Here is an 11,854-nt window from a genome sequence, read left to right as displayed (position 1 = left end):
CTTAAATTTACTCCTTTTAATAATTGGTACTTTACATCAAATTTTAATGATCTAATAATTGAATTTAAAAATTTTATGCATAGATCAAGTCTAAATTTTTTAAAATAAATTAAAAATTATTTGATACTTTATTTTATTAATTTAAATTAATTTATAAATTAAATTATTAAAATTTGATATAAAACATAAATTATTAAATATAACAAATCTAGTTAAATTTACTTTTAAAATAAATAAATAAATAAATATATATATATATATATATATATATATTACATAGACATGATTTACGGAATATTTCAGAATTAAAAATTAAGGACTAATAAAAACAAAAATTAAACCTGAAATATCAGGTCGGATTCCGTTTCTCCTAATTCTATAATTTTTAATAAATTTTAACCAATAAAAAAATATTTAAAAAAAATGTATTAGAAAATTAATGTATTGTTAGCATGTTTTAATATTTATATATAATATTCCTAATTATTTTTATATTTTTAATATTCTCTATTTAAACATAATTTAATTTTTTTTTAATTTTCATTTCTCATACTTTATTTTTCATTTGATACACTCTATATAATGAAAGATTAATTTTATAATAAATATATAAAAAAAACTTAATGTATATTAAATGTAGAGATTAAAAATTAATGAGAAGTAAATGAAGTTTTAAAAAACAGTAAGAAAATAAAAAAAAAAAAAAAAAAAAAAGAATGGGACCCACGAGTGCAGACGAAAATCCAAAATGGGGCAAAAAGAAAACAGCCTCTAAATTCATAGAGAACAACACGGAGCCATGCAAAGTTGCCGTTTCCACCCTCTCTGGTCATTTCAGGTAAAACGTTTCTGTGTCTTGTCACTCCTTAGGCTTCTTCTCTAAGCGACTCTTAGTCTTAGTCTCAAATAGCGTTCCCTCCTTAAAACAACACCTTCGCTGTTCGGTCGGGCATGTTCGGTTTGCAGCAATGGGTCGAGGGAAGATTGAGATCAAAAGAATCGACAATGCCAGCAGCAGACAAGTCACGTTCTCCAAGAGAAGAACCGGCCTGTTCAAGAAAGCTCAAGAACTTTCCATTTTATGTGACGCCGAGGTTGCTGTCATTGTTTTCTCCAACACCGGCAAGCTCTTCGAGTTTTCCAATTCCGGGTAACACTTTGCATGTCCTCTTACTTTTAACTATATGCCCCAAAGCTGCACTCCTTTGCTGACTAACTTCCAGAACCTTCTCTCAATTTAATTTCGGCTGTGTTTGGCTTATAGGAAAAGTTTATTGACACATACCACTCATTTAATTTATTTTCTTTGTTTCCGTATCAACCCGATGCATGTACCCAAACAAAAAATAACTTTTTATCTATGTAAAAATAATTCGACTGCTTGAGTGATATATATATATATATATATATATATATATATATATATATATATATTATTCTTTCACTTTGTGTATAAGTATGTGTATTTGTATGAAGAAAGTTTTTAATTTCACTCGCAACAGGACCGGATATGATTAGATAAACTTTTTTAAAAGTAATTATTAAAAGAAAAGAATAAATTAAATAATTTTTTAATAGTTTATACACTAAAATTAACTTATACATGAAATTAACACGATAGAACTTTCATGAATTATCGTTATTTGACTTTTTTTCTATACAAATATACCGATTCATATTTGGTAAAATGGCGGTTTTAAAGGGCATTGTGATAATGTTAATAACAATGCTATATTGCAGCTGATGCAAATGTGATCCCGCAGCAGGGACCCACTTTACTGAAACAATAGTGGTATTCCTTGTCAACAGAATTCTGATTTTTTTTTTATAAAAAAAAGAGAGAAATAATTTGGTTTCTTTCTTTTATGGTGTATAATTAATATTCATGAAGCAAATTTTGATTCCATTTAAAGAATTTATCATGGTTTTAAATTTGGCATGATTAGTAAAATTTCTGGGGTCTTAGTCTCAGATTATTGATTTTCAAAGAAACATATATTGTATGTTTGTGTGATGTTGCACCTGGATGGATCAAATCATTAGTTGTTGACATGAGATTGAGAATTAAAAATACAGGAAGCAAAGAATAATAGGCCTTAAAATACTGTTAATCTTTCCGGTTATTTTACAATTGTAAGCAAGTCATGCAAGTAAGGTGCTGTTCTTTCCCATTTCAAATTACCCTGTTTTGGCTTTCGCTCTGCAAAGTTTTGAAAGTATGAGAGAGCCTTGAGAGCTTTCCAAAGGATTCTTAGACCCTTACAGAACTGGTAAGGATACAGGAACAGTAGTTCGCCACCAGTAGCTTTTTCTGCTCCCTTGTTACTAATCCTATAATCTTCTATATTGGATGTTAGTAGATTATGAGCCTTTGTAAGTGCAAGTTGGTAGCACTTTTGAGAGCTTCTCTACTGGGAATAAAAAGTATTTTTCAGTAGAGAAACTTTTAAAAGTGCTTCTAGGCTTATATCCAAATAAGATCTATGGCCTCTTAGTTGTCATTCGAAGCAACCGACAAACTTTGTCAAATTTGCACGCACTATTATGAGGAGTTTGTTTAGCTATTTTTTGTAATTTTTATCAGTGGAAATTCTTTATCTTCCACCTCAGCTGTATGTTTTATTTTTATTTTTTTTGAAATCCTGTTAACCTCAAGAATAAGCACACTGAAATGTGTATTTATTACCTGAAATCATCTTATTTTTAGGCCTAAGTTACAGCAAAAAGGCATATACTTCACTGGGTTTTCCTCCTTACAACTTACAAGGAGTCTCTTCCTTCTACACTCAACAAACAGTATAACAAAAATTATAGTACGGCAAGCACAATACACAGGCATAAGCCCTGAGAGTCTTTCTCTCTCAAACTCACTTGATACAAACTACCAACCCAATACAGAAACTGCCAGGCCATATGCATATAAAATATGATACAGTAGATGTCACGCAAATGCTTAACTGTCTAAAGACCTAACTTTCCTATCAAATCCACTCATGGGAGGGCATATGATCTGGACTATTTCCTCCACACTATATTTATTTTGTATACTTACAAATCCTTCTTTCAGAATGAAGCGAACACTTTCAAGATACAACAAATCCCTTGGTTCTGCAGACGCTGCCGTAGCAGAAAGTAAGACACAGGTACTCTCTTGTACACCGCTGTCCTATTAACCTTCATTAAGGTTTCACTATCTTTCAAATAAGCTGTTAATTTTTCTATATATTTTTATCAAGTTTATTAGATTGATTCAAGTCCAATCAGAATTCTTCATCGAAAACCACTAAAAAGGACTTGAATCTGAATGGCCCCTTTGAAAGATTGGTTTTTGACAGAACACAATTGGGTTGTTCGTTTAATGCTACGTAGTGATAAAAGACTTTGATTATTATTGTTGAATAGTGCAGTCTCTGTTTTCAGTGTTGTTTATCACAAATTGATAATATATTAGAGCACAAGCATTTAATTGTCAACGGTAAAAAAAGTCATTTATTTGCAGAAATAAACTTCTCCATTTTTTGTTTCCTGCTGATAGATCCCTGGTAATTAGATATAGGGGAAGGCTAGAAAAGGGAGTGGTTTGGGCCTAGGGTACAATCTGGGCAAGATGGGAAATAAATGGATGAGAAGGACAATGTGGTTAAGGGATGAGTGGGGATAAATGTGAGAGAGCAGAAAGTGAAGTCAGGAAATTATTTAGTTTTTGGGGTGGTTGTTGCAACTGGGAAGAGATGTTTTCCTTCTCTGATTGTTTTCTTTCATTCTAAGGTTTTATACCTTGCATTTTACCCCTGCAGTCAGACTACTACTCTGAGTATTTTCTACATTATTCTACAGTACATTTGGTTCCTATCACCTGCTAATTCATATGCAGTAGTTATAATTCTTTTATTGATTTAAGTAACACATGATTCCTTTATTTAATATTCAGACAGAATTTCAATCCGTCAAAAGTTTTAGAACTTCATTGTTAATCAAACATTTTATATCCATATAAAATGCACTATAGTTCTTGAGAAAGGAACTTTTTATATTTTTTTTCCTGCCAATTAAATATTCAGGTATAATTTCAAATTAATCTATTCTGATTTAAATAATACATAACTTGTTCTTCAATTAGTGGAACTTAAATCTAATGTAAAATATTAATATATAGAATTAATTTGGAGTTTTATTAGCAAGTCCCAAATATGTGATCAGTCTAATAAGGATTGCATTTGATGTCTCTTTGATGAGTAAACTTTGTGTTGCCAAGTTGTGGCAGCCATAATTGGTACTTCACCCCTTTAGATCCAAAGATTCTGTGAAGCCGAGAACTGAAAAGAAATGGCAGTTTTCAGTTTTAGAAATCCAATGATTTTTTTTTTTTTTTTTTCCTGAATGATCAATATAGCAATATGTGATAAGAAATGTTAGATAATTTCTTAACATTCTTGAGTTGTTTTGTTATGTATCAGATTGATCAGTGACAAGTACTTTCTAGAAGTAATTATTTATGCTGCATTATATCCCTCAATAGGCACTCAGTATGTTATTATTATAAAGTTTTGTTGTATATTCTAAAAGCTGTTTACAAAAAGTAAATGGATGATCTAGCTTAGGTAGTTTTTGTCCACCCTACCCCAACTGAAACTCTATAATTAGTGATCAGATTTAAAGTAAGAACCATTAACTTCTGTACTATATGATATAAACAATACACTCCTCCATTTTATCCACCCCACTTGCCCTTGAGCTTGAATATTACCTTTCTATCACAGAAAGGATAACACTCACTCCTCCATTTTATCCACCTTGCTTGAATCCTATGTCTTGCACGTCCCCCTGTTTCTCCATTGTCTTGTGTGATGTACTCTAGATACTTGAGCCATGTGATTCATGGTATGACATTGTCTCCAATTTTCACCTTTTAAGATGTAAAATAAGTACAACTTTTTGTTTTATGTCTTGACTTTCAGTTTCCATCGTGCAACTTTTTGGTTTTCTTAGCTGCAAATATTATATTGTTTGCCTGCATTGTATTTAAAATTTCTTTCACTGGGTATATGTTATCATTTCTCCTTGGATTCATTATGGGATTATTGTGTTTACTAACACTATTTTCTTTAGAAGGAAGATTCTAAGATGGTGGAGATTCTAAGAGAGGAAATTACAAAGCTAGAAACAAAGCAATTGTATGTGTTCTATCACTCTGTTAGAAATTTTCTTTAGTGTTATTGTTTGCATTCTCCTATCTTTTCTTTTGATAGAAATATCACTTACCTTTGTGACTACAGACAGTTGTTGGGAAAGGATCTGACAGGATTGGGTGTAAAGGAATTGCAAAATTTAGAGCAGCAACTTAACGAAGGGTTATTGTCTGTCAAGGCAAGAAAGGTCACATTTTATCCCTTTTCCCCTTTTCTATGTTATTATTATTATTATTTTTTTATTTTTTTTTACTTTTCGTTGAAGGTCATCAGTAGAACATAAGTAATAGTTTCTGTTCAGAGCAATGTACCGCTCCTATAACCCTCAAACATTTGATCTTTCAGGAGGAATTACTCATGGAGCAACTGGAGCAATCTAGAGTTCAGGTATATTAAAATCAGAAGTTAGGTTTATGAAATTATAATAATGGGCCTCACATATCTCGGAGAATTTGCTAGAAAGTCTAAAACCGTTAAGCATATATTTAAAATGGCTTATTTGTAGGTCTGATATAGTGATATCCACCCATAAAGCATGTAATCATATGATGCACTCTGTCAGCCTACATGGTAATGAATATTTGACTATTTTATAAATAAGAAATCAATCTCATTTCAATGGTTAATTGTTATGCTGAAAGGAAATCCACTAAATGTATTTTTATTGATATTTCTATAAGCAAAGATAACATGTAGTTCCTCTCAACATCAAAGATACAGTTTCTGAAATTGGTAAATCGATAACTTTAGAAATTAGAAGAAACATAGAATTCCATTTTTGATATTTATGAACTGCACCATATCATCGTGTTAGACCTTTCAAATTGATGAGCATGTGCAGTTGACCAACAAGGTCCTCATATCAAAGGCTGAAGAATTTGATTTTAGTGCGTAGAAATTTGTGGATAGAATTGAAATGTGTATCGATTGGAGGATTTAATATAACTTGGAAATATGCTAATTACTTTGAAAAGTGACGGAAAAGGAAAATTTTCCTTTTTGTCATAGTAACTTGTTTGGTTTATTCTTTCCAGGAACAGCGGGTTATGTTAGAGAATGAAACTTTGCGCAGACAGGCAAATATTATTCACTTGCTTCTTTTAATGTGCAACATTGATCTTCCAACATCTTTTATCTTTGAATGATGTATGTCACTAATGGCTTTGTTTTTCTTCCTATAGATTGAGGAGCTTCGTTGTCTGTTTCCACAATCAGAACATGTGGTCCCATCTTTTCTACAATACCAACGTACTGAAAGAAAGAATAGTTTAGTAAATACCGGTACTAGATGTCTCAACTTGGCCGATAACTGTGGAAATGAGAAAGGAAGTTCAGACTCAGCATTCCATTTGGGGTACTATGTTGTTCAATTACCACACTTTTAAAATAAATTGTGAAAGATCTTGCCTGTATTTTCTGTTTGATACAAAACAATACCTTTTGATTTTCATGGATAAATTACCTTCACTATGAGTTGGTTAAAAAAAAGTCTCGACTGAAACCATATTTGATTAATACATAGTGGTTTTCACTTTCGGCTTGTATTAACATAATTAGTGCTTTGCATGAATACTGCATGGATTAAATTGTTCCAGTAGTTGCATCTATATTCAACAAGTTTTCTTGCATTATCTCTTCCATTCTTAAACCTCTTTCTCTCAGTTTTTTACCTATTGCATTTTCTAACCTAGCTAATTAGTTAGCTACACCATAGATTTGAATGTACTAAACACGCAGAAAGTTTTGAGGGATCTTCTTCCTATTTTATGCTCATTCCCCGATTTTTCTGGTCTCACTCTGTAGGTTGTCTGCTGGTGTTCAAGAGGAAGGCCCCCAAGAAAGAAACCTTTTCAAGTGACTCATCCTCTAATGGCACAAGGTTCTCTGATCTTCTTATTTCAACGGGGAAAATAGAATTTCAGACTAATTTATTGCAGTTGTACTTATGTACAATATAGATTAGGGAGTAAAGGTATGACCAAAAGTGACCCTCAAAGTCATAAATTGGAATTTGGCTCTTTTAGAATATTGGCAAGATGCAGATTGACCATTTTTACCAAATTCTGGCTTAATTACCTGTGAAAGGTATAAACAAGACCATGTTTAGGTTTATTTTACTGCTCTAAATTAATCTTTCTTTATATTTTCTTGCTGTTAAATCATGTGCAATCACCAACTTGGTTGTAGTTTGCCAATTTAATCATTCGTGCCATGTGAACGAGAAGAAAATCATATTTGAAGTAAAATGTTTAATTATTCTTCAAAATACTGTATAATGGTCCTTTGCTGTGTCCTTGGTACATAATTAGATATTTTTTAGTTTTCTTTGAGAGACAAGCAAAAGGGAAGGAAAATGTGTCCTTTGTAGTTTGTACTGAGTAAACCAAAGCTAGTAAATAAATAAAAAAAAAACTGTGTTTCATTGCTTATTTTGATAAGATAATCGTTTATTAATAGAGATCTTTTGAGGGACAAGAAAAAGCCATTATTTTGTGGGGGATAACTTTTAATTCCTCTCATTTTCTTAATTTCCGAAACATTTTCTTCCGGTTTTTGTGGGGAACACAAAAGTGTAAGTCGCATAATTTATAATCATCCAATTGGTTGTCAACTGAAAATACAAATTCTACCTTAAGAACAAGACATTATCAGCATCTTAAAAAAATACATTTCGAACCATATAGTTTTGATTATTCGTATTACATATGCTCCTCAGTGTGCAAATAAACACTAGGTATTACTATTTACATGACTACAGAATTATACAATTTATAAACATTACATAAGCAATTAAAAACTTTTGATCTACACATAATATATGATCAAACAATTGACTTTGGTGGCTGTTTCTGTAGTCGAAAGCCGTCAATTAATTCAGATCTGTGTGTCATTATACTGGCAAACAGATTATCCACCTCCTTGCTTATATCATCTGATAGCTTCTCCAACACGTGCAGCTTTGTCTGCAAATCCTTGGCTGTATCATGATCAGAAGAAACAACAAGGACAGTAACAGCGTCATTTACCTCTTTGATCTCGCTGAAAATTGGCATTTTTCCCATCAACTGACCACTGATTTTGAAATCAAGTGTGGCAACAAGAGAACCATCAAACCCACCAACAATTTTTCTCAGCTCCATGTATGGCTTACCATCACCATAAAAGCAAGACAACAGAACCCCACATACCCAGAATCCAACACAACTCATTTCCTTCACAGCCTCATGAAAAATCCACTCTTTGCCAGAGAAAACCCTTGTTTCATCAAGATCCTTACCAAAGTTGGTACTGAAACTGAAACACCCTGATTGAAACTGAATTGCTTTCAGATGCTTTCTTGCCAAAGCTGAGTTCTCCATCGCCAGGGTCAAGCCATGAGCCAGGGAAAGCCTAGTTTGGCCAAGATGAGAAAGGCATGAGGAAATGGAATTGAGAAGCTCTAGCAAACTCAAGGTGTATCTGAGGTACCCTTCACTGGAACCAACCTCCCATTTACTCATGGGGTAATCAATATCCACAACAAGCTTTGAAAAAGCCTTGTTGATGAAGGGCAAGAGGCCTAAACACCTTTGCAACCATGTCAAAGACAGGGTTTGTGATCCTATTTTCAAATCCGATGCTAATTGAACAATTGATTTGGACACGTGGGATTTGAAATCAAGAAGTGAAGATTGCAACTCCCCTGGTTCTGGTTGAGGAGGGTGTGTGATGGGATGCTGGCGATTCTCCAGCTTGAAGTAATGTCTTGCAAGTTTCCCTATCAAAAGTACCATTGGTTATTGGGACCTAGAACACAAAAGGATGCTTCAAAGCTTTATAAAGGGGGTGTTGACAACTAAAATTCAAAGAAAGGTTTGAAAGATTGGTTGCGTGCATGTCTACGCTAAATATCTTTATATATATTATTGATCTTAAAGGCACTAGTGGAAAAGAAAAAAAAAAGTAGGGTATATATTTATATATATTTAAGCGTTTAGATTCTCTCGTGACATGTTTTTATTCCGTGGAATCTAATCTTTAATTAAAAATAAAACAAAATATTTAAAATAATAAAAATTAAAAATATGCAATTATGATGATGGAAAAATATTTAATATTTGAATTATTTGATTTCAATTTTTATCATTCTTAATATATTTTGTTTGAATAAATCAATATAAAATTCCTTAAATTTTAAGTTATTAAATTAGATATGATGATTTGATTCCACCATGATAAAATTGATTTTAAAAATATATTTATATGTTGAGATTTTTAAATTAAATTTTATAAAAATAAATATTAATTAATTTTTAAATATTTAGTTTTTAAAAATTAATATTAGATAATATTTAATAAATTTGAAAATATTTTTTGAATATTCAATAATTAAAATCATGAAGAGATAAGAGATAAGATAAAATATATAAATGAAATAATAAGAAAAAAATATGAAGAATTTCAAATTCTTACTTTTTTGGGAGAATTTGAAATTCTACTATTTCAAGAAATTTTACAAATGCTTGAATTTCAAATTCTTTATAAATTTCTTATCTAAACAAGATATTTCACTTTAAAGAATTTGAAATTCTTCAAATAAATGAATTGCTCCATTTAAATGCCCCATCCAAACACACTATAAGGGAATTTGACAAAATATGATGACATGGTATATGCTATTTTTATTTTTAATTATAAATAATATGAGACGAATTATCAAAATTAAGAAAAAATATTAATATAATTATTTTTAATTAAAAATAAAATTTAGTTACGAGATTTATACCTAAAACTATTAATTAATTTTATCATAAATTCAAATTTTGTTTCAAATATATTCTTTATTCTAAAATATTATTATATTTAATATTAGTTACCAATGAACACATAAAAATACAATTAATAATAAATGAAAGATATAAAAAAATTTAATCCAAATAATTTTAAAAATTAATGATTATTGTTCATAATTAAGATAAAAGAAAGTTAATTTGTTTCGTATAATTAAAATTAGAGATAATATTTAACAAGGAGATAAAAACACATAATTCTTTTAAAAAAAATATTAATTTTTAGTTATATGTGAATTATGTACATTTAAAAAAAAAAAACATGGGGCACATTAATTTGTCGGCGGTCAAAGGTGCTTATCCTATCGTATCCGTGTTTTGTGTTTTCGTTGAAGTCTAAACTAGAAACTATGTGGTGTTGCATTTGCATTTGCACGCTCAATTGGGTCCACTTGGACATACAAACCTTGAAGCACAATCTAGCTAGCAATAAACAATATGGACGCGTAATGACGTCGTAAATATTTCATCTTTTCAGCAAAATGAAGTGCAAGCGCGTAATTACAAGATAAAGTGCTCAAGGATGAGTTTTGACTTTGACACCCCAACTCCATTGCTCACTCGGTTAAGGTTTCATTAACGCTTGGGTCAGAATTAAGTTAACTAGGTATTTAAATAAAATGTATAAATTTAGATATATTACAATACTTCAGTTTTGAAATTTTGAAAGAAAAAAAAAAACTAATTTGTAGATGTGTAATTATATGGGTTGTTTTAAAATTATCCGCATCTACTGAAATAACTCACCGGTAATAAATTAGTTTTACGAAATTCATCTATATAATATTTTTTTTTTTTGATAATTAAATAAGACGCTTTTATATAAAATAATTTGTAAGACCATTCAACTACTAGAAATTGACAAATTTAGGATCTCTTTGATACTTTTAGTGGACAAAGTATACATAAACAAGTCTCTAACCCTTTCGGCACTTTTGATGCTCAAAGGACTCTCATAAACAAGTGTTCAACTCCTTCAACACTTTTAGTGGTCGAAAAACTTTCATAAACAAGTCTTCGACCCCTTTAACACTCTCGGTGGCTGAAAAACTGCTGCAAGTAGGACATTGCATGAACCTAAAATCATCTGATAGGCCCTTCTAATTACAACATCTCATTCGACCGCCAAAACCAAATGACCACTTTCGGCCCCTTTGGGTAATCGATCCAATGATGTCGAACAAGATCAAGTGAGATACGAAACCCTATAACAAACTATCATAATAAAGGTAATTATGGTCTAATTACTAGTATGAAAGAAATTATTAATGTATTACCTAATTGGTAACCTTATGGTACAATCCATGAGAATTTGGGCCTATTATGGTCATTATGAATAATGTCACATCTCGAGATAAAATTATTGTTCATTATCCGCATTTAATATACTGAGATAGTATCTTACTTGAACGTCAGAGTGTCTTTTGTAGGTGCACCCCCCTCAGAACAATCAAACAATCAGAATTAGAGAGTGAAGAGACGTGAAAGCATTAGTGGGAAAGGAAGAAAGGTATCTCTGTGTAGGTACATTTTGACATCCACTGTGGAACCCTTTCTTGCATCAACATATACGTTTGAAAGTTCCCAAACAATAGAAAAGTTTGAGTTGAAGAATAGAGATGGTAAAAACACGAAAGAATATCAATTCTATTCCTTCACCTATGGATAAGAACCATGTTGAAGTAGAAGATCAGACAAATCTATTTGGGCATTAGTGTAGACACTTAATTTCGTCCGAGGATACCAAAACAAAGAAATGGACTTTCAGCATGAAGAAGAAGCTCCCAAAGGCCCGAAGATATCACCAGAGAAGGCTAACAAGACATCCAAGGATCC

At 31.2% G+C, this 11,854-nt stretch overlaps 2 protein-coding genes across 4 annotated transcripts; one reads left to right on the top strand and one right to left on the bottom strand.

The window, feature by feature from the left end:
- Nucleotides 1-655: 655 nt before the first annotated feature.
- AGL15 (AGAMOUS-like 15) lies at nt 656-7,413 on the top strand. Of its 3 annotated transcripts, XM_020370734.3 has the most exons (9): nt 656-838; nt 967-1,150; nt 3,068-3,143; nt 5,110-5,174; nt 5,250-5,376; nt 5,535-5,576; nt 6,224-6,265; nt 6,371-6,543; nt 6,993-7,413. In XM_020370734.3, exons 2-9 carry the CDS (start codon nt 969-971, stop codon nt 7,045-7,047), a joined length of 762 nt encoding a protein of 253 aa, XP_020226323.1. In that variant the 5' UTR covers nt 656-838; nt 967-968; the 3' UTR covers nt 7,048-7,413. The 3 variants fall into 3 exon arrangements, with proteins under 3 accessions (XP_020226323.1, XP_020226322.1, XP_020226324.1); XM_020370733.3 differs by having other exon boundaries at nt 657-1,150; XM_020370735.3 differs by having other exon boundaries at nt 666-1,150; nt 5,277-5,376.
- Nucleotides 7,414-7,834: 421 nt separating this feature from the next.
- LOC109807970 (protein BPS1, chloroplastic) lies at nt 7,835-9,061 on the bottom strand. Its single transcript, XM_020370732.3, has one exon. The coding sequence runs from the start codon at nt 8,960-8,962 to the stop codon at nt 8,012-8,014; it is 951 nt and encodes a 316-aa protein (XP_020226321.1). The 5' UTR covers nt 8,963-9,061; the 3' UTR covers nt 7,835-8,011.
- Nucleotides 9,062-11,854: the final 2,793 nt, after the last annotated feature.

This window comes from Cajanus cajan, chromosome 10 (genome assembly GCF_000230855.2).
Source record: "Cajanus cajan strain Asha chromosome 10, NIPB_CcT2T_4, whole genome shotgun sequence".
Classification (NCBI taxonomy): Eukaryota; Viridiplantae; Streptophyta; class Magnoliopsida; order Fabales; family Fabaceae; genus Cajanus; species Cajanus cajan.
The sequence above is the reverse complement of the archived record's forward strand: the minus strand, read 5'-3'. Positions and strand labels throughout refer to the sequence as shown.